At 43.0% G+C, this 22,468-nt stretch overlaps 1 protein-coding gene across 2 annotated transcripts in view; it reads left to right on the forward strand.

Moving 5' to 3' along the window:
- The window catches only part of OGT (O-linked N-acetylglucosamine (GlcNAc) transferase), a 42,273-nt gene extending 29,934 nt beyond the window's left edge, over positions 1 to 12,339 (forward strand). For both annotated transcript variants that reach the window (XM_003943099.4, XM_003943100.4), the window contains exons 16-22: positions 596 to 766; positions 879 to 995; positions 1,089 to 1,259; positions 2,370 to 2,522; positions 5,327 to 5,579; positions 5,963 to 6,086; positions 10,096 to 12,339. In XM_003943099.4, coding sequence (XP_003943148.1) covers positions 596 to 766; positions 879 to 995; positions 1,089 to 1,259; positions 2,370 to 2,522; positions 5,327 to 5,579; positions 5,963 to 6,086; positions 10,096 to 10,270 — 1,164 coding nt within the window. In that variant the 3' untranslated portion in view covers positions 10,271 to 12,339. The remainder of the gene's footprint in view (positions 1 to 595; positions 767 to 878; positions 996 to 1,088; positions 1,260 to 2,369; positions 2,523 to 5,326; positions 5,580 to 5,962; positions 6,087 to 10,095) is intronic.
- The last annotated feature ends 10,129 nt before the right edge of the window (positions 12,340 to 22,468 follow it).

A 22,468-nucleotide genomic window follows, 5' to 3' on the forward strand; every position in this document is an offset into this window, starting at 1 on the left:
GCTATACAAAATTTAAAAAATTAGCCAGTTTAGTGGTATGCCCTTGGGATCCCAGCTATTTGGGAGGCTGAGGTGGAAGGATTGCTCAAGCCTAGGAGTTTGAGGCTGCAGTGAGCTATCATTGTGCCACTGCACTCCAGCCTAGGTGACAGGGTGAGACTTTGTCTCTTAAAAAACTACTACATTGCTTTCAGCTAAAGAAGTCAGCCTTGTTGGACGTGTGGCAAGTGCCTGTAATCTTAGCTACTCTGGAGGCTGAAGCAGAAGGATCGCTTGAGCCCAGGAGTTTGAAGCTGCAGTGAGCTATGATTGCACCACTGTACTCCAGCCTAGGGAACAGAGTGAGACCCTGTCTCTAGAAAAGAGTTAGACCTAGAAAAGAGGTCTAGACCTAGAAAAGACTCAAGAAAAGAGTTAGACCTTCCTGTTTACTTATTTAATTTTGGCATGTTTAGGTTCTTTTTTAAAAAACCACTTTATTGAGATACAGTTGACATGTAAAAACTTGTACATATTTAATGTATATGACTTGATGAATTTAGAGATAAGTGTACTGATGAAGGTCCTTAATCAGTTTTTGATCTGATTCTTTAAGGCAATGTGGCTGGGATACCCTGGGACAAGTGGTGCGCTTTTCATGGATTATATTATCACTGATCAGGAAACTTCGCCAGCTGAAGTTGCTGAGCAGTATTCTGAGAAATTGGCTTATATGCCCCACACTTTTTTTATTGGTGATCATGCTAATATGTTTCCTCACCTGAAGGTAGGTATGAAACAGTGCTATGGGGGAATTTCAAAGAACTGTAGCTTTTTATTTCCTTGCTGTTACCTGTATAAATCCTAAAAGACATGTCTGAAACTATTTTTTCCATTAGAAAAAGGCAGTCATCGATTTTAAGTCCAATGGGCACATTTATGACAATCGGATAGTTCTGAATGGCATCGACCTCAAAGCATTTCTTGATAGTCTACCAGATGTGAAGATTGTCAAGGTCAGAACCTAGTCAATATTGTCATTGAAATAAAGTTAACTTCATTCAGGATCTTTCCCCTAATGATGCATTTTGTGTGTGTGTTTCTTTTAGATGAAGTGTCCTGATGGAGGAGACAGTGCAGACAGCAGTAACACAGCTCTTAATATGCCTGTTATTCCTATGAATACTATTGCAGAAGCAGTTATTGAAATGATTAACAGAGGACAGATTCAAATAACAATTAATGGATTCAGTATTAGCAATGGACTGGCAACTACTCAGGTGAGAAGATAATACACCATTATATGTCCCACCAACTTTGCATGTATTTCCTTTAAACCTCATGATAACTCTAGGAGGCAAGTATCATTACCACCATTTTATAGATGAGGAAATGAGTTTAGTGTAAACGGGCATCTTATGTAGGTTTGTCTGATTTTAAAAGTCTCTCGGATTCAGCCAGCAGATTATTACTTACTGAGAATCTGCTGTGTTAATACCATGTTGTTATTCCCTGCATGTGGCTTTATTCTCTTATCATATGATGATCTATCTAGCCACTGTACAGTTTCTTGCTTTTGTAAACCCATCCTTTCCCTAGCTAAATCCTACTCAGACATTCAGTTCAGACAGCTCTTCCAGGAATCCATTTCCGTACTTAACCACTAATGTCTCCACCCCTACTTCACTGGTACCTGTCTTCTATGCCTCTGTTATGTTTGGAATATATCATTGCATACAGCACAACAGATGATAATTCCCTGTGTTTGTATCCTCTACTGAATTGAATTACTGGGCCCATCTCTTAAAAACAGTAATGTATGTACTTAATAAATAATATATTGCATTTTTAAATAAGTAGCTCTATCAAGAGCGTGTAAGGCAAAGAAAGATCTCTGGCCTCTAGAGGTCATAGATGTCCTTGCATACCTGGAATAGTTATGTAGCAATGTAAGGCAGTACTCAGATGTGTGAGAATTACAAGATAAGACTAATTATATATGTAGAAGCCCAGAAATGGTGATGATCGATGTGAGGAGAGACACTCTTGGAAGAAGAGACCATTTGGAGGAGTAATTTATTTAGCCTTGAAGAGTAGATGTGATTTAGAAAAGGACATTTCATTCATAAAGAAAAGAGTGATCAAAAACTGTTGGATTGTTAATAGGATCTTGAGACCTTTTTTTTGGTTAAAGCAGGAAGTTTCATAGTGCAGTCTCCCCCAAATTAAGATCATGCTGCAACTGTTTGCCTTTTCTTAAATTTCATATATCATGAATATTTTCTTATGATTCAGGGACTTTTAATGGTTATACCATTTTGGGTCTTAAGGACTGAAATATTGGACTCCTTTTGCCTTTAAATATAACCGTCATCTTTTCCTTGTTCTAGATCAACAATAAGGCTGCAACTGGAGAGGAGGTTCCCCGTACCATTATCGTAACCACCCGTTCTCAGTACGGGTTACCAGAAGATGCCATTGTATACTGTAACTTTAATCAGTTGTATAAAATTGACCCTTCTACTTTGCAGATGTGGGCAAATGTGAGTATGCATAGACTCATTGTTACCATCTCAGAGACTAATACATAAGGATTTTGTATACAGAGCTTCTTGCTGAAGATGGTCCTTCCACTCCCATTTAGGAGCTGTTCTGCTCATTTATTTAAAAAATTTTTTTTTGGCCAGGTGCAGTGGCTCATGTCTGTAATCCCAGCACTTTGGGAGGCCAAGGCAGGTGGATCACCTGAGGTCAGGAGTTTGAGAGCAGCCTGACCAACATTGTGAAATCCTGTCTCTATTAAAAATACCAAAAAATTAGCTGGGTGTGGTGGTAGGCGCCTGTAATCTTAGCTACTTGGGAGGCCGAGGCAGGAGAAGAATCCCTCAAACCCAGCAGGTGGAGGTTGCAGTGAGCCAAGATCACACCATTGTACTCCAGCCTGGGCAACAAGAGGGAAACTCTGTCTCTAAATAACTAAATAAATAAATGGAACCTTTTAAAAAATTCATTTTATTTATTTACATGTGACTCAACTGGGTTGTGCTCTTTTTTTAAAAAAATAGAATCTCACTCTGTTTTTCAGGCTGGAGTGTAGTGGTGTGATCTTGGCTCATGGCAACCTTTGCATCCCAGGTTCAAGTGATTCTTGTGCCTCAGCCTTCCAAGTCGCTGGGATTACAGGCATGTGCCACCATGCCTGGGTAATTTTTTTGTGTGTTTTTAGTAGAGACAGGGTTTCACCATGTTGGCCAGGCTAGCCTTGAACTCCCGGCCTGAGGAGATCTGCCTGCCTTGGCCTCCTAAAGTGCTAGGATTAGATGTGTGAGCCACCGAGCCTGGCCTTGTGCTCATTTATAATCTTCAAGAGTTATTGATTTTTCAGGCATTTTGGTTCCAAAGTCTAAGCATGTCATTGTGAACCTTTTAAATTTACATATTCAAAGCGTTCTTCTGTCTAAAGGGTCAGCAAACTTTTTCTTAAAGGGCCAGATGGTACATATTTTCAGTTTTGTGGTCCATACTGTCTCACATCTACTCAGCTTTGCCATCGTAGCATGAAAATACCATAGGCATTTTGTAAATGATGAGTGTGGCTGTGTTCTAATAACATTGTATGAAATGGCAGTATGCCATATTTGGCTCACAGGCTGTGTAGTTCGCCAACACCTGGTCTAAACTGATAGCATATACTGTCATGTACATCCACTCATGTTTAACATTCTTGTAGTATTGTAGAGTTATAACCATGAAGGAGTTGATCTATACATACGATTATCTCAGTTCATCAGACAAGTTTGCATAAGTGGGATATTAGATAGCTGTAACTGGCTCTTAACCCATAGAACTAAAATAAAATAGCATGTTTTACCTTTAGGTAATCTGGAGATAATTTAATTTTTTTCTCCTGGTATCTGTTTTATGTTCAGAGGAGAGGGGAGGATAGAAGAGAAGAGGAAGCAGATGAGTACAGGTCTGCTGTCCTTAATCCTTACTTCCCAGTGTTCACAAAATCTCTGAAAATCAAAAGCTTTTTCATAAGTGTGTGGCAAATTTGTTTTGCAGCAAAACTATCTGAACTAACATTAGGGTGTGTATTAGTCTGTTCTCATGCTGCTATATAGGACTGCCTGCGACTGGGTAATTTATAAAAGAAAGAGGTTTAATTGACTCAGAGTTCTGCCTGGCTGTGGAGGCCTCAGGAAACTTACAGTCATGGCGGAAAAAGGAGCAAAGACATGCTTTTTCACATGATGGTAGGAAGAAGTGCCAAGCAAAAGGGGAAAAAGCCCCTTATAAAACCATCAGATCTCATGAGAACTCACTCTTACCATGAGAACAGCAGCATTGGGAATAACTGCCCCCATGATTCATTTACCTCCCACTGGATCCCTCCCATGACGTGTGGGGCTTATGGGAACTACCAAGATGAACAATTTGGCTGGAGACACAGTCAAACCACATTAGAGTATTTATAGTCTTTTATTTATTCCATTTAGTATGACTGTTCCTTCATCTCAGTGCAGAGGTACTCATGTGTTTATTTGTAGGAAGTTGCTGCTAAGGGTGTTAACATAATACACACAAACACACACACACACACGCACGCACGCACACAGTGCTACTATTTTAAAATCTGAAATATTCTGAGTTTGGAAATTCATCTGTTCTCATAGCTTTCAGAGAAAGGGATTTTGAACTTATGGTACATTGAGTAGATGTAAATCTAAATCAGGAGTTGGCAAACTGTGACTCATGGGTCAAATCCAGCCCACTGCTTGTTTTTGTAAATACAGTTTTATGGACACATAGACGTGTTTGCTTGTTTGATACATTGTCTATGGCTGCTTTCAAGCTACAACAGAAGAAGTGAACAGTTTTAACAGTCGATGTGGCCACAGAGCCAAAAATATTTGCTATTTGGCCCTTTACAAAAAAAGACCAATTTACATTAGACAGGTAAAGTTAGGGAAGTGTGAGGTAACTTTCTTTGTTGTATCATAGTGGGGGATTTGAAATTTGGAATGCAAAATTTCTCTCTCTTAACAAAACCCACTGCCTGTGTCAATTCCCACAGGAGTTAGCTGCCTCAGATTTTGCCCATTGGTAATTTGTTTTGTCTACTGACGTCTACCCCCTCTCCTTTTTTGAACTCGCTCTGAGGACAGCTAAGCAGAAGAGGGCTAATTCAATTGATCTCATCATCTCTGTGAAGGAAAGACTTGAGTTCACAGCAGGCGTCTATCTGCATGGATAGAATAGAGTGTGGTAGAACTATTAGAGACCTCTGGGAGTCTTTGTTGAGAAAGACTGCTATTAATAATTATGCTTATTTTCCCTATTTTAGATTCTGAAGCGTGTTCCCAATAGTGTACTCTGGCTGTTGCGTTTTCCAGCGGTAGGAGAGCCTAATATTCAACAGTATGCACAAAACATGGGCCTGCCCCAGAACCGTATCATTTTTTCACCTGTCGCTCCTAAAGAGGAACATGTCAGGAGAGGCCAGCTGGCTGATGTCTGCTTGGACACTCCACTCTGTAATGGGCACACCACAGGGATGGATGTCCTCTGGGCAGGGACCCCCATGGTGACTATGCCAGGTAAGTTGCTGATAAATCGCTGGAATCTTCCTTGTTCTTTTCAATATCTCCTTTCGGGGAGAAACTTCCAGGTGAAATTATATGTACTAGAAGCAACATTGAAGGCAAAGTGATACAAAGTGTATGAAATGGCAGTATGCCATATTTGGCTCACAGGCTGTGTAGTTTGCCAACACCTGGTCTAAACTGATAGCATATACTGTCATGTACATCCACCCATGTTTAACATTCTTGTAATATTGTAGAGTTATAACCATGAAGGAGTCGATCTATACATACTCTCACTTCATTCTCTTCATCTGCGTTGTGTGGGGACTTAAATAACATTAACTCTGTGCTATTTTACATTCGCAGATGTGCAGTTGTTATCTTTTGTATTACAGGAGAGACTCTTGCTTCTCGAGTTGCAGCTTCCCAGCTCACTTGCTTAGGCTGTCTTGAGCTTATTGCTAAAAACAGACAAGAATATGAAGACATAGCTGTGAAGCTGGGAACTGATCTAGAATAGTAAGTAAACTTTTCTATGAACAAATTATATGATAAAGTAGAGAGAAGGTAGCTGTTATAAAATGCAACCATAAAATCAATGTAATATAAAATAGGTGAACTAGCTTGTATGCCCTCTGGATGGGACCAGTTTCTAACTCTTAGAAATGAAGTGATCAATAGGTTTTACTATGTAAAAAGTAAATGGCTAAATAAAAAATATTCAAGAAAATTAAAAGGCAAACGGGAAAAAAATCTTTGTCTCAGATAGCAAAGTATTAATTGCCTGGCTATATAAAGACTGCAGAACATTTACATTTTAAATCCCCTAATAGGAAAGTAAAAATGGAAATGACTACACACCTCACTGAAGTGGAAATACAAATGGTTAACAAGAAAATGTTTCAGGCTCTGTAGTAGAAATGCCAATGAAAATTATACTGAGGCCAGGCACGGTGGCTTATGCCTATAATCCCAGCACTTCGGGAGATGGAGGTGGGCGGATCACTTGAGGTCAGGAGTTCGAGACCAGCCTGACCAACATGGTGAAACCCCGTCACTACTAAAAATACAAAAATTAGCTTAGCATAGTAGCTTATTCCTGTAATCCCAGCTACTCAGGAGGCTGAGGCAGGAGAATTGCTTGAACTGGATACCAGGAGGCAGAGGTTTCAGTGAGCCGAGATTGCGCCACTGCACTCTAGCCTGGGCTACAAAGCGAGACTCCATCTCCAAAAAAAAAGTTTGATCTTTGACACTGATACTGTCACTTCTTCACTACAGTCCGTGTAAGAAATAAAAAAAGCATAACTTAACTGGCTGAAAATGAGTAGGAATTAGAGAGGTTGTGCTTAGATGAGTGAGGATTTATCCATACAATAAACTAGTATTTCATTCTTGTATTTTTTTTTTTGAGATAGTATCCCACTTATCTCACTCTGTCACCTAGGCTGGAATGCAGTGGTGTGATCTTGGCTTACTGCAGCCTTGACGTCCTGGGCTCAGGCGATCCTCCCGCCTCAGCCACCTGAGTAGCAGGGACTATAGGTACATGCCACCATGCCCCATGCCTGGCTAATTTTTAAATTTTTTCGTAGAGATGAGGTCTTGGTATGTTGCCTAGGCTGGATATTTCTTAAATGAGGTCTTTCTTTTGGTATAATGGGTGATGTTTTTTTCTTTGTGTTTTTCTGTGAAGTAGCCTATTATGTAGAAATTAAAGAAGCATACTTTTTGAGTCAGACTACCTGAGTGAACCCAAGCTTTCCTGCTTATGAGCTTTGTGACTTTGGGGAAATAAATCTCACTCAGTGTTGTGCCTTGGTTTCTTCTACAAAATGGAGCATAATGCTAGTAGCTAATGCTACTTTGCAGAGATGTTATGAGGATTAAAAAGGCATTCCGTGTAAAGTGCTTAGAATAGTTACTGGTGCCTGGTAAGCATTTGGCAGATATTAGCTACTTACTATTTTCAGAATTTTCTCCATAGAATGTCACATACATCTAAGAAAAGTGAGAAATTTGAGCCCAGGCATTAAAAACAATTAAGATTGATGTCCATTAGCCCAGAAATAACTGTAGTAAAATATGTAGTGTGTTTTATTTTCAGACAGGCTCTTGCTCTGTCACTCAGACTGGAGTGCAGTGGCATGATCATGGCTCACTGCAACCTTTGCCTCCTAGGATCAAGTGATCCTCCTACCTCAGCCTTCCAAGTAGCTGGGACTACAGACACATGCCACCATGCCTGACTTTTTAAAATTTTTGTTTTTTGTAGAGATGAGGTCTCATTAATGTTGGCCAGGCTGGTCTCAAACTCTTGGGTTCAAGCAATCCACTTCTTGGCCTCCCAAAGTGGTGGGATTACAGGCGCATGAGCCAATATATCCAGCCTGTAGTGCATTTTAAAATTTTTATTAGACTCGGCCAGGCCTGGTGGATCAAGCCTGTAATTCCAGCACTTTGCGAGGCCGAGGAGGGCGGATCACGAGGTCAGGAGATCGAGATCATCCTGGCCAACATGGTGAAACCCCGTCTCTACTAAAAATACAAAAATTAGCTGGGCATGGTGGTGTGCGCCTGTAGTCCTAGCTACTTGGGAGGCTGAGGCAGGAGAATCTCTTGAACCTGGGAGGTGGAGGTTGCAGTGAGCCGAGATCGCACCACTGCACTCCAGCCTGACAACAGAGCGAGACTTCGTCTCAAAAAAAAAGTTTTCTTTGTTAGACTCTTTGGAACGTAGTTTGGTTCATACGATACTTTCCCCCAATATTTTTGTTATGAAAATTTTTAATTTTATAATATCTATACCTACTGCTTAGAATCTACCATTAGTATTTTACTATTCTTGCTTTATTACATATCTATTCATCCATTTATTCTCTTTATTCATCTGCTAATCCATCTTATTTGACACATTTTGAAATAAATTGCAGACATCAGTATACTTCTTTTTAAATACTTAAGAATGGCTGTCATTAACTGGAGTTTAGTATACATGTATTTTTTTGAGACGGAATCTCCCTTTGTTGCCTAGGCTGGAATGCAGTGATGCGATCTCTGCTCACTGCAACCTCCACCTCCCGGGCTCAAGCAATCTTTCCACCTCGACCTCCTGAGTAGCTGGAACTATAGGCACCAGCCACCACACCCCACTAATTTTTGTATTTTTAGTAGAGGCAGGGTTTCGACAGATTGCCCAGGCTGATCTTTAACACCTGACCTCAAGTGATCTCCCTGCTTCAGTCTCCCAAAGTGTTGAGATTACAGGCGTGAGCCACCACGCCTGGCCATTTTTTTCTTTTGAGGCAGAATTTATATACAGTGAAATACACAAATTTTACTATTCAGTGAGCTTTGAAAAATACCTTTGTAACCCAAACTCCTATGAAGACATAGAACACTATCACTCCAGAGAGTTTCTTCATGCCCCTTTTCAGTCAGTCTTTCTCACCAACCCCCAGAGACAACCACTGTTCTGAAGAGTTTTTTTTTTTCCCCTTCCATAAATTAGTTTGCTTTTCTAGAATTTTATCCAAATGGAACTCTGTCAGTATGCACTCTAAAGCCTTCTTTCAGCAAGTTTATTTCTTTTGATTGCTGAGTAGTATTTCACTGTATGGATGTACGGCAGTTTGTTTTCCTATTGACACATAGAACTTAAAAAAAAGAGTACATAGGTCTTTCTCTTTGGAGAGTAGCATTAATATGGACATGGTTGTATTGAGACCAACAGATGTGCACAACCATTTTACTGCTTTTCTCACAACAAACATTAAAACAAGGTTGGGCATGGTGGCTCATGCCTATAAACTCAGTGCTTTGAGAGGCTGGGGCGGGAGAATTGCCTGAGCTCAGGAGTTTAAGACCAGCCTGGACAACATGGCGAGACCACCCCATCTTTACAAAAACTACAAAAATAGCTGAGTGTGGTGGTGCGTGCCTATAGTCTCAGCTTCTCAGGAGGCTGAGGCAGGATGATTGTTTGAGCCAGGAGATTGAGGCTGCAGTGAGCCATCACTGTGCCTCCAGCCTGGACAACAGAGTAAAACTATTTCAAAAATTAAAAAGAAAATAAATAAAAAAATTAATAGATTTAAAAGTGTTATGTTAGGTCAGAGGGTTATGAACATTTAAGGTTAATACATACATTGCTAAATTGCTTACCAAAAGGTAAGCAGTTTATGTTCTGACAGTACATAGGAATAGTCATGTGCCATTGTCAATTCTTATTTTAAAGGTAGAAATGAGACGAAATGGAGAAGGCCTGGTATCCCTTGGATATACTTGTTTAGAAAAGAACTAAGTTTTTTCAGAGTACATGGAGGTGAGCTCATTTCAGTGTTAGCATTATGTAAGCTGTGACCCTTCCCTTTTTCAGCATTGAGATAACAGGAAGCCAATCAGGAAATGAGATAGTATAAAGTTTGGTCATGCATTTTTTGCCACAAAGGGGACTGGGTATTTATGGGGTGTGGTTCTGAGTTTCTGCTCTGATTGGTAAACTAAGTTCTCTTTTTTTATTACCCAGCCTGAAGAAAATTCGTGGCAAAGTCTGGAAGCAAAGAATATCTAGCCCTCTGTTCAACACCAAACAATACACAATGGAACTAGAGCGGCTCTATCTACAGATGTGGGAGCATTATGCAGCTGGCAACAAACCTGATCACATGATTAAGCCTGTTGAAGTCACTGAGTCAGCGTAAAGAAAGACTGCACAGGAGAATTACCCCTATACCTGAGCCTCAACCTTCTGGGGGAAAGGGAACTAGATAACATACTTCTTACTTGTCTGTACAGTACCTTGTTGCAGATGGGTGATATATAATGGTAATAGAATAGCACAGCCAGACTTGCTTCCTGCATGATAGGGAGAGACACAAGAGATAAGAGATGGGAAACTGCTGTTCCACAAGGAATCTCCGTAGAATTTTGCAGCAACCAGATGGTGCATAGGTCTGGAAGGTCTGATCTCCCTTGGTCTTCCATGGGATGGTTAGTGTGGAGGGGAGATATAGATTGTCCGGCCGCTTTGCGATTCCATGGATTGATTCAATCTTCTGGATTAATGTTTTTCTTTATATTTTGGGTATTGGAACTTTTAAAAATGTTTGGTTTCAGGTATTTTTATTCATGTGAAGTGTATATGATTCTCTTGAGATAAGGTTTTAAGCTAAAATGTTACTCCCTGTTTTAGTTTCTGAACTCTGACAGATCGACAGGGACTTTGCTGGTGTAGTCTTTTTATAGGTTTTATAAACCGCTTGAGCCTATATCAGTCGTTTTAGTGTCTGACCTAATGTTTGGAGCTATCAGTTCTTTGTTGATTTAGATGATGACTCAAGATTTTTTCTGGTCCATTTCCCATTTCCTTCTCTTCCCTGACCCCCATACCCTCACCCTTAAAATTTCTCCTGTAACTCAGCTAACAAAATCAAGGCTGATTCAAAACATCCTAGGGTGTTTCTCTTAAACACACCGTCTGGTGCCAAATGAAGATTTTTAGGAGTGATTACTAATTCTGAAGGTTACAGTTGTGGTACTGTCATTGATAATAATATAGATTTTTTTTTGACTAATTTTGACCTATTTCACCAGTGTTTTACCCTTGACTGCCCCTTCTATGCTGCTTCCAAAAGTGATAGTGTGTGTTAAGATTTTTACCTTCCTTTCTAAATTTTTTTTTTGAGTCCTGTTCTTCCTATTTCTTTCAGCAGAAATGAAATCCCAGGTAAGTATAAGTATTCAAATCAGTAAGTCACAATTATCTCTGGTGCATTAAATACCAAGAAACAGGTTATAGGTAAAATCTCTGAAGGACCATCTGTGTATTCAAGTAATTATTTTTTAGAACTTGTAGGGTATTCTATAATAACTGTCTTCTGGACTTGGCCTTGAAGTCTGTACAGATTCAGCCTCAATAGTAGCAAACTGCACTGGTACTTGGTTTGGAGTACAAATTAGACTTACAGTCCTCCTGGAACTTGAGTTTTTGACATTAAAATCATAGGAATAAAATTACGGGGTTTTAACAAAGGGTTGAGGGTTTGAGGTTTAAACAAGCCAACATATGAATACATGTTTTGTCGTGCTGTTCTGCACTCATGCTATCCAGTCGCAGATAATTTTTTGTCTGCTAGTAGTACTCTAGATTATGTCTTTCCAAAGCGCTGAGGCCGTGCACCTATTCTGTAGTTGCAGCTGATGCCTGAATGTATCCTAGCTGACAAGTTATTGATTAGTAAGAACTTGAATTTCTGAAAGATTCTTACTCTTAACCAAATTTTGAGCAAGGAGTCTCAAAGGTAATTCTGAACTAGAATTACATGTTAATAAACAGTGTACCTTTTAACAATGTAAATCGCAGAATATCAGTGAAGGGATTTCTTAATTTATTTCTTACCTGATGATTGAGATATCAGTTAAAGGTTGCCAGCATGGTTGCAGATAAAACTAATGTTTGAAATTCACCGAATTACTTCATGTGGAATAATAGGATAATATACTTTCAGTGCCCTCAAGGCTGTGACTTTACAGCCATTTTACATAGCACATCATTCCTCCTATAGGGATGAACTTTTTCCTGGCACGAAAAGTAGCCGCTCTGGTTGAAGCTTTGCTTATTGTAACAGGCTTTTATTTCCAGGTAACATGTCTGTGGAAGACTTAATTCTGATTAGAGATATAGATATTACTGGAAACTAATTGTTTTTTTTCCTATTGTACTCTGCTTTATCAAAGAAGTAAAACATTTAAATCGTGCTACAGAAATTAAGATGTTGTCTTGCGATCCTTAAACAATAAATGAATGATTTCCCCTTAATATGGCTGATGTATTTTGTCTCCTGTTATATTGAGTGTTACTGAAGAATAGGGTCATCCAGTGGTGAAACCTGTATTTGAACAGCTCCAAAAAGCATTAAAGGGCCAAATTTCCCTTCTTTAGCTATGATACTAGGAATTGTTTTCTCAGCCAGGTCTGGTGGAGGGTGGGGTTAGTTTATGATCCATTAAGAAGACAAAGCAGCCAGGTATGGTGGCTCAGGCCTGTAACCCCAGCACTTTGGGAGGCCAAGGCAGGTGGATCACTTGAGGTCAGGAGTTCAAGATCAGCCTGGCTAACATGGTGAAACCCCGTCTCTACCGAAAATATAAAAAATTAGCTGGGTGTGGTGGTGCATGCTTGTAATTCTAGCTACTTAGGAGGCTGAGACAGAAGAACCACTTGAAACCCAGGAGGCGAAGGTTGCAGTGAGCCGAGATTGTGCCACTGCACTCCAGCCTAGGCAACAGAGCAAGATTTCATCTCAAAAAAGGAAAAGAGAAAGGCTGTGATCCCCAACACACCCATTCATGCTTGTTCCTCTTTTGCTTATGACCTCTCTGCTTTTATTTACACTTGTTGTTTCACTCTTTATGTGGACCGTTATTTTCTTGGCTCTTTGGGGGCAAAATTATTTTCCTACTTGCTGTGTATAGTGGTCAAACTCTGCCACGAGCATGAAGGAGGAAGATATCAGTGCATGAGGGGTCAGAACACACTGCCAGTTTTCTCAGAGTTATAAGTGAGAGGGCAGATGTTTTTCGGTAGCATTTTGCATAATTCCCACCAACTTCCGTTGGTTGTACCGTTAAAGCCCTAATGTGGATTGGTGTTTGTTTCCTAAAAGATTATTATGGGAAGAAAGGTGTCCAGTAGCCTACTCAAAAGTTTTTACTCCTGTCCGCTTCTGTTGAAGAATCTGCATTATTTCCAGTCTACTTTAGCTCCTCCTGCCTTCAGTCTAAAGGAGTTGCTGCTTGCACACCTGGAGTAAATGTGTGTAATTTCTGAACTGCCCGTTTTAAGATTTGATTCTAATCCTAACTCACTCTTTTACTTGACGAATATGCCTCTCAATTATAGCTAACATTTTGGTTCTTTGCCCAAACCTCTGAGGCACACTTATGTAATCCCCATTTTTATAAAGAGGTTTATAGAGGTTAGTTTGCAACTGTATTGTAAAGAGAGTAATAAGCCCCCTTTATCCAATCCCCTATCAACTGAGAAAGTGACTGTATTTAGGTAGGCAATCCAGTGCTTAAGAGCAAGCTTTGGAACTAGAGTTGGAGTTTGAATCTCAGCTCTGCCACGTTTTTCTTTCTTTTTTTTTTTTGAGACAGTTTTGCTGTGTCGCCCAGGCTGGAGTGCAATGGTGCGATCTCGGCTCACTGCGACCTTCGCCTCCTGGGTCCAAGCTATTCTCCTGCATTAGCCTCTTGAGTAGCGAGATTACAGGTGCGCACCACCATGCCCGGCTAATGTTTTGTATCTTTAGTAGAGACGGAGTTTCTCCATGTTGGTCAGGCTGGTCTTTAACTCCTGACCTCGTGATCTGCCCACCTTGGCCTCCCAAAGGGCTGGGATTACAGGCGTGAGCCACCGTGCCCTGCCACCTCTGCCACTTTCTAGCTGTGTGATCTCAGTAAAATGAGAGCGCTAACAATTGCCTACTTTTTAAAATGTAAGAATTAAATAATAAAACACTTGGAACAACACCTAGCACAAAATAATACCAAATGCAGGCACATTTTCTTTGTATTCTGTTAGCCAAAGGGTTACATTATGAAATGTATGGATGTTCGCTGGAGAAACTGGTATAATCTAGAAAGCGCTGCTTCCCCCATTTGTTTTTCTTGGTGTGTATGGAGTGCCAAAAAGTCTCAAGTAACCAACCCTTTTCTATCTCCAGGGTTCAGAGGGTTCTGGAAGTAAACAGTTCACCGTTGCCAGGCGCTGTTGAGTTGCTGCCTTGGTCTTATCTAGGGGTCTATGCCTTCCCCGCAACGCTCGACCTGGCTCCCGCGCGCTTCGCCCTTCCCACCCGCACCCCGCTCCCCGCCCCTCCACGCCCCACCCTGTGCTTGGAATAACGGACTTAGAGGTCTGGATAATTCAAGCAGGGGACAAGGCTCGCTTATTCAAGTTCTCGCAGGATGAAACTTGGTTAGGAAGGATTTGACATCGTTTCTCCCCATCACTCAGAAAGTTATTAGGGACTTTTAATCACAGAATTGCCCCGGGTGCCCAAACTCTATCAAAATGGCGCTTCGGGACAAATAAGCAACATCGTGAGGGGGGGAAGTGATAGACCTGATGCTGGAAGCGTTACGGCTAGGCGCCAAATTGCAAAGTTGAAATTTGCCTCGTGACCACACTGTGATAGGTGGGTACGGGGGAGCGGGGGAGCGCGGGCCGGTACACGTCAGTTCTTACCGCCCCCTAGATCTGGGGACTATAAAAGGGCCTGCGCCTCGCATTCGTCGCAGTTGCTCGGGATCTCTGCACGCGCCCCACGGACAGCTGGAGGTGAGTTGTGCCGGCCCACGCTAGAGGCTGCAACAGCTGGTACGTGACTGACTGGTCGGACTGAGATGGGTGCTGAAGTGGTCCAGAAGCTAGTCCTGATTGAGCAATTTAATTAGTACCACAGGACCACTGTATTCCTTGGACTGTGACTGTCCGTGGACCTTGATATTTGGCCTGTGAACCAAAAGAAATGTGCCTGTTTCCGTATACAAAGGCCTTTGGAAGAAATTTATTCTGTTTATATTTATTTCTGTTAAATTTATAGTGACTTAACTGTTTCGGAGACAATGCGGAATGGCGGAGGCAGAGACCTTGGTGGGGCTGTCTTGGTGTGCGAGTGGAGGTGACGCAGGGGAGCTGAGGTTGGGCGGATAGTCTAGGCCAGGCGTCTCCAAACTACGGCCCGCGGGCCGCATGCGGCCCCCTGAGGCCATTTATCCAGCCCCCCGCCGCACTTCAGGAAGGGGCACCTCTTTCATTGGTGGTCAGTGAGAGGAGCACAGTATGTGGCGGCCCTCCAACGGTCTGAGGGACAGTGAACTGGTCCCCTGTGTAAAACGTTTGGGGACGCCTGGGCTAGGCCCTAGCGGTGGGTGGGAGCAGGTGTGGAGAGGGTAGGACTGAGCAGTGGAAGATGTGGTGGAATGAGGTGGGAGTAGGGGAAGTGGCAGGCAGCGTGGGGAGAAGTGGAGGCGCTAGTGGCGGCATTGGGAGAAGTGGGGGTGCTAATGACAGCATTGGGGGAGGTGGGGACGCTGCTGGTGGTGCAGGAGCACATGGTGACACCAGTGGCAGTGTTGGGAGAAGTGGGGGTGCCGGTGGTGGATGGGGAGAAGTGGGGGCCCCAGTGGCGGCATGGGAAGAAGTGGGGGCACTGGTATCAGTGTTGGGGGAAGTGGGGGTGGTGGTGTAGGAGCACGTGGTAGCAATAATGGCGGCATGAGAAATGGGGTTGCCGGTGGCGGCATTGGAGGTGGAGGTGCTAATGGCAGCATGGGAGCACGTGGTGGCTGCAATGGTGGCACCGGGAGAAGTGGGGGGGCGCCACTGGCGGCATTGGGGGAGGTGGTGGAGCTGATAAAGGCATGGGAGCATGTGGCAGCAATGGCGTCCTGGGGAGAAGTGGAGGGGGCGCCATTGGGGGAGGTGGTGGTACTGGTGGCTTAGGAGAAGGTTTGGCAGCCCTAGTGGCGGTGTGGGGGAGAAGTGGGGGTGCCGGCGGCCGCATTGGGGGAAGTTGGGGTTCCAGTGGCTGTGTAAGAGTATGTCGTGGTGTTGGTAGCGGCACAGGAGCACATGGTAGCGGTGGAAGTGGAATAGGAGCACGTAGTGAAGCGGCCATGTTGTGGCGGAGGAAGAAGTGATGCAGCGGCAAAAGGGCGCAGCAATACGGGGTGGCAGCGGCAGCAGCAACTTGGCGTGGCGGCGGAGGCAGTGGCGGGAGCAGTGTTGTAGGAGCACGTGGTGTTGCTGGTGGGCGTGGGGAGAAGTGGGGACCCGGTGGCAGCATTGGGGGTGCCAGTGGTGGTGTTTGGGGAGGTATGGGTGCCAGTGGTGGTGTTGGGGGAGGTGGAGGGGGCAGTGGCAGCCATGTGGGTTGGGGGAGCCAGGGGGTTGTGGGTAGGGCTGTATGTGGCGGGGGTCGAGGTCTGAGTGGTGGTGGGAGACCAGAATTTGGATACAGGTGTGGAGGGCATCGAAGCCTGCTTGGAAGACTGGTTGGAAGCCGTGAAGATGGCCGGAGGTGGTTGGAGGTGCAAGTGTGGGGGAAGGGTGGTGGAGTTGAGGCCTGATTGGTGGAAGACTGGATGAGCGTGGTGGGGGTAGGGTCCAGACCTGATAGGAGGAGGAGGGAGTCGGGGAGGGGCCAAGGCCTGATTGGTGGAAGATTGGCCGGAGGCAGGAATAGGGAGTGGGGAAGGCCTGGCTGGGTTCTTGTAAGACCAGTGAGAAGCCAGAGTAGTAGGAGTAAGAGGGCGGTGGAGGTTGGCTAGGAGGGTGAGGGGGCGGTGGAGGTTGGATAGGAGGGTGAGAGGGTGGTGGTAGCCTGGTCTGGGTAAGACTGACAGAGTGGGGAGTAAGGAGGTGGGGGAAGGCGGGAGAGGTTGATACCTGGTAGGTGGCAGACTTACTTGGGGCGGGAGTAAGGAGACTGAAGGGGTAGGGAGGTAGAGGGCCAGTGGGATGTGGGGGTGGTCAAGGCCTGATACGTGGAAGCCAGGCTGCCAAGTTGAGGTGGGATTGGAGGGGGGTGGGAAGGGATTGGAGTGGTTAAGGCCTGAGTGGGAAAGGTTTGCAACAAAACAAATTTAAATACTTACTATTTTGCAGAGCAAAGTTTCGGCTTTAAATTAGGGTAGGGAAGACGCCCAAAGATAACTGTAGAGTATAGAGATGTCTCTGGTTTTGAGTTCTGGCTTAAAGTATATCTTTGTCTGCCCTACAGACATGGACTGGCATAAAGAAGAGCTGTGCTGCTTGCAAGACCCGGTGGAGGACGAGGATTGGTGAGATTGGAAAGTTCTGTTTTCTTTTAGTTTAGTCTTACCGAATTGGCAAAACAGCCTTCTTGAGAAGTATGTTTATTTCCTTTAGTGTCTGTGGAACATATAACTTGGTTTATCATAAAATGAGAATTGTAAAGAAGGATTTTACAATCTGGGAGTCCAGCCTCCTATGAAATTCATGAATCCGCTATATAACTTCTCTGTTAGTGGCCAGGAAATGATGACATCTGAGGCAACAGTGCATCGTTGAATATATGTGGTTTCTAGAAAGTTCTTCATTCTGGTGCAATTCAAATCTGTAGTTCCACGCCAGTATCGGTAGTGCTGCCCTCTAGAGGTACACAAATTGTTTTTCCTCTCCATGATAACACACAGTGTTTTTGTTTGTTTTTAATTTTTTTATCGAGATGCACCCTGAACCACGAAAGGTTCAGAGAGCTTCCAACGTGAGGTATTTGTGTGTGTATGTGTGAGACAGGGTCTGCTCTGTCGCCCAGGTTGGAGTGCAGTGGCGTGATCAGGAGCTATTTTAAGATAACTGCCTAAGTTTTTTCTCTTCTGGAACACTACCCTGTTTTCCTCCCTCACAGATACGCGTGTAAGAGTGTAATATGGGAGAAGGTACAAATCAACAGAAAGTCTGGAGATAGACCTAAGTACATATGAAAATTTACTAAAGAAAAACAACATTTCAAATCAATGGGGAAAATATGGATTGGTCAACAAACCATTTGAGGATAATTGGCAAACCATTTGGAAAAAATAAGACTTGAGTTTTTGCCTTATTAGTTCTTATGCCAATATAAATTTCACATGGATCAAATATTTTAAAATAAAAAATGAAACCATTAAAATGTTAGAGAACATAGATGGATTTTGTTTCCAATAGTTTTGGAGTAAAAGGTCTAAGTTTGAGATCAAACAAAATATAAATATGGAGAATAAACTGGAAAAATATTTGTATTACATATATAAAGGGCGGTTTAACAAAGGGCTTTTATAAATCAGCGATTTAGAAAAAGGTGAACAAACACATGGAACATGACGAAGAATATTAGAAGGGAGCTCTCAGGGAAACGAAATACAAATGGCCTTCAGACATTAAAATTTATTAAGCTTTGCCCCGGCACGATGGCTCAGGCCCGTAATCCCAGCACTTTGGAAGGCAGAGGCGGGTGGATCGCTTGAGTCCAGGAGTTTGAGACCAGCCTGGGCAACATAGTGAAACTCTGCCTCTACAAAAAGTAATTATGAGCTGGGCATGGCGGCCACACCTGTAGTTCCAGCTACTCGGGAGGCCAAGGTGGGAAGCTGCAGTGAGCCAAGAGCGTACCACTGCATTCCAGCCTTGGCAACCCAACTGGAGACCCTGTCTCCAGAAAAAAAAAAAAAAAAAAAAAAGCCGGGTGCGGTGGCTCGCACCTGTAATCCCAGCACTTTGGGAGGCCGAGGCAGGCAGATCACGAGGTCAGGAGATCGAGACTGAGACCATCCGGGCTACACAGTGAAACCTGGTCTCTACTAAAAATATATGGGGTGGGCAGTGGGGGGCTGAAACCTGTAATCCCAGAACTTTGGGCAGCTGAGGCGGGTGGATCGCGGGGTCAGGAGTTCAAGACCAACCTGGCCAAAATGGCGAAACCCCATCTCTACTAAAATTACAAAAATTAATTGGGCGTGGTGGGGGGTTGCCTATAATCCCAGCTACTTAGGAGACTGAGGCAGAGAATTTCTTGAACCCGGGAGGTGGAAGTTGCAGTGAACCAAGATTGTGCCATTGTACTATAGCCTGGGTGACAGAGGGACACTCCATCTCAAAAAAAAAAAAAAAAAAAAATCAGCTTTTAATTATATTGCTTCTCATTAAATAAATAATTTTAATTATATTGCTTCTCATTAAATAAATGATAAATCTTATTTTCTTGTTCTCCCGCTTGGAAAAATAAAGAAATGATAAATTTTAAAATGAGATTTCAATAAATTTGCAAGAAGTTTGATGATTCTCAGTGTTGGCAAATTTGTGGGAAAACAGAAAAGCTCCTACACTCTTTGTGGGAGTATATATTTGGTACAACCTTTTTGTAGGGCAGTATGGCAGTATCACATTTTAAATGCCCATGTCCTTTGAAGCAGCAGTTCCATTACTGAGACTTTTTCTTTTAAAGCCATTTTTTCAATTTCTTTATACCTGTACTCCCATATATATAATTGTATAAATGTGATTATGTCATACATGTAATTCAGTAATTGTAATTCAGTCTTACTTTTTCTTGACTCCCCCCCACCACCCCCCCAGGCCTTCACCCATGGCCTTTCTCTGCAACCCATGCTAAATATTTATGTAGCTAGCCTTCCATACTTTTTTCCATGTTCACATAATCATATATAGACGTTTACAGGTTATTTTGGTCTTTGTTCACTTTTGTGGAAGGAGTACATACCAGTATAGAGAAATATGTATACGAACATTCATTGCAGCACTGTTTGTGATAGCACAAATTTGAAAAGAGCTAAAATGTCCTAAGTGTTTAGTTGAATACATTATGATTCATTTCAAAAATGTGGTGAGAGCTATATGTACTGATAATGGAAAGACTACTAAGAAATATAAATTGAAAAATGCAAGCTGCAGAACAATCCATGTAGGCATAATATTTGTGGAAAAAAAAAAGGTATGTGTACTCGTTCTGATGTGTGCTTACACTTAACTTTCTAGGGGGATAAATAAGATACGTTGTCTCTGGGGAGAACAAAGACAGAGTGCTTCTCACTGCTCTTTTCAGAGTTTTTTATAAGTTAGGAAAAAATTACCTGGTAAACATTATTTTGCCTTAAAAATGGGGGTAGGGGATGGGGTGGCTCATGCCTGTAATCTTAGCACTTTGGGAGGCTGAGGCAGGAGGAATGCTGGAGCTTATGAGTTTGAGACCAGCCTGGGCCATTGTAGCATGACGTTGTCTCTTTTTTTGTTTAAAAAAAAAGAGGGGGGGCGGGGTAGAGGGGATTAGCAAAAGAATGAAGCCAACCTTGGAAAATGTACGTCTTAACAAGTAATAAAAAGGAATGCTAATTTAAAAATCATTTACCTGTTACTAAATTTAAAATATTTAAGGCCGTTGTTGTAATGCTGCTGACATCATAAACTGGCACAAGTCTTTGGAAATGATTAAGCAGATGTACCAAGAGCTATAAAATTGGTTTAGGGCCGGGTGCGGTGGCTCAAGCCTGTAATCCCAGCACTTTGGGAGGCCGAGGCGGGTGGATCACGAGGTCAAGAGATCGAGACCATCCTGGTCAACGAGGTGAAACCCCGTCTCTACCAAAAATACAAAAAATTAGCTGGGCATGGTGGCGTGTGCCTATAATCCCAGCTACTCAGGAGGCTGAGGCAGGAGAATTGCCTGAGCCCAGGAGGCAGAGGTTGCGGTGAGCCGAGATCACGCCATTGCACTCCAGCCTGGGTAACAAAAAGTGAAACTCCGTCTCAAAAAAAAAAAAATGGGTTTAGGTTTTTTTTTTTTTTTTTTTTTAGACAGAGTCTTGCTCTGTTGCCAAGGTTGGAGTGCACTGGCGCAATCTTGGCTCACTGCAGCCTCTGCTTCCTGGGTTCAAGCAATTTTCCTGCCTCAGCCTCCTGAGTAGCTGGGATTACAGGCACATGTCACCACGCTTGGCTAATTTTTTTTTTTTTGTATTTTTAGTAGAGATTTTAGATTTCACCATGTCGGCCAGGCTGATCCTGACCTCCTTGGCCTCGAGTGATCCAGCCGCTTCCCAAAGTGCTGGGATTATAGGCGTGTGCCGCCATGCCCAGCTTATTTACTTATTTTTTGTATTTTTAGTAGAGATGGTGTTTCACCATGTTGGCCAGGCTGGTCTCAAACTCCTGGCCTCAAGTGATCAACCTGCCTTAGCCTCCCAAAGTGCTGGGATCTCAAGTGTGAGCCACTGTGCGCAGCCGAACATACTTTTGATTGAGTAATTTGATTTTTGGCAACCAAGCATAGGAAAATACAGTTTATGAAACTAATTAAATGGCCAAAGGTGCTTTTTTTAAGATTTAATTTTGTTTTTGTTGTTTGAGACAGCATTACTTTGTCACCCAATCTGGAGTATTACTCTGTCACTCAGGCTGGAGTGTAGTGGCATGATAATGACTCACTGCAACCTTTGCCTTCTGGTCTCAAGCAATCCTCCCATCTCAGCCTCCAGAGTAGCTGGGACTACAGATGTGCCCCCACACCCAGCTAATTTTTGGGTTTATTGTAGAGACGGGGTTTTGCTGCCAGGTTGCCCAGGCTGGTCTCGAACTCCAGACTCAAAGTGATCTGTCTGCCTTAGCCTCCCAAAGTGCTGGGATTACAGGTGTGACTGCTGCACCGGGCCTTGTAGCATTTAATTTAAAAATTAAATTAATACTATGTGTGTGATCAAAAATGCAAAAGATGGCCAAGCTCAGTGGCTCACACCTGTCATCCTGGCATTTTGGGAGGCTGAGGTGGGCAGATGGCTTGAGTCCAGTAGTTTGAGACCAGCCTGGCTAACATGCTGAAACCCTGTCTCTACGAAAAAAATATAAAAATTAGCCAGGCACAATGGTGCACACCTGTAGTCTCAGCTACTTGGGAGGCTGAGGCAGGAGAATCACTTGAACCCAGGAGATGGAGGTTGCAGTGAGTCAAGGCACTGCAGCCTGGATGATGGGAGTGAAACCCTGTCTCAAAAAAAAAAAAAAAAGAGTCAAATTGCAGCTCTAAGACCCTTCAGTCACTTGCCCTCAAATAGGGAGTGCCCAGGGTGGGTCATTAGTCTCAGTTGTCCTGAGAGGTAAATGGGCTATGTTTTTATTAGCCCCTTCTAGTTGACAGGAGTCATGCCTTTAGCATTTGATGAATTGATGAATCTGAGTTTCTAAAGCTACAAGTACAAAGAGCAGATCCTGGGCTTCTGGTAGGAGATAGCTCTTGAGGTCAGACACCAACCTGCCAGTCTCTAACCCATGTTAAGCTCCAAACTGGGACTGTTACCTCCCTTGATCTGGGCATTGT

This window comes from Saimiri boliviensis, chromosome X (genome assembly GCF_048565385.1).
Source record: "Saimiri boliviensis isolate mSaiBol1 chromosome X, mSaiBol1.pri, whole genome shotgun sequence".
In the NCBI taxonomy this organism is placed as follows: domain Eukaryota; kingdom Metazoa; phylum Chordata; class Mammalia; order Primates; family Cebidae; genus Saimiri; species Saimiri boliviensis.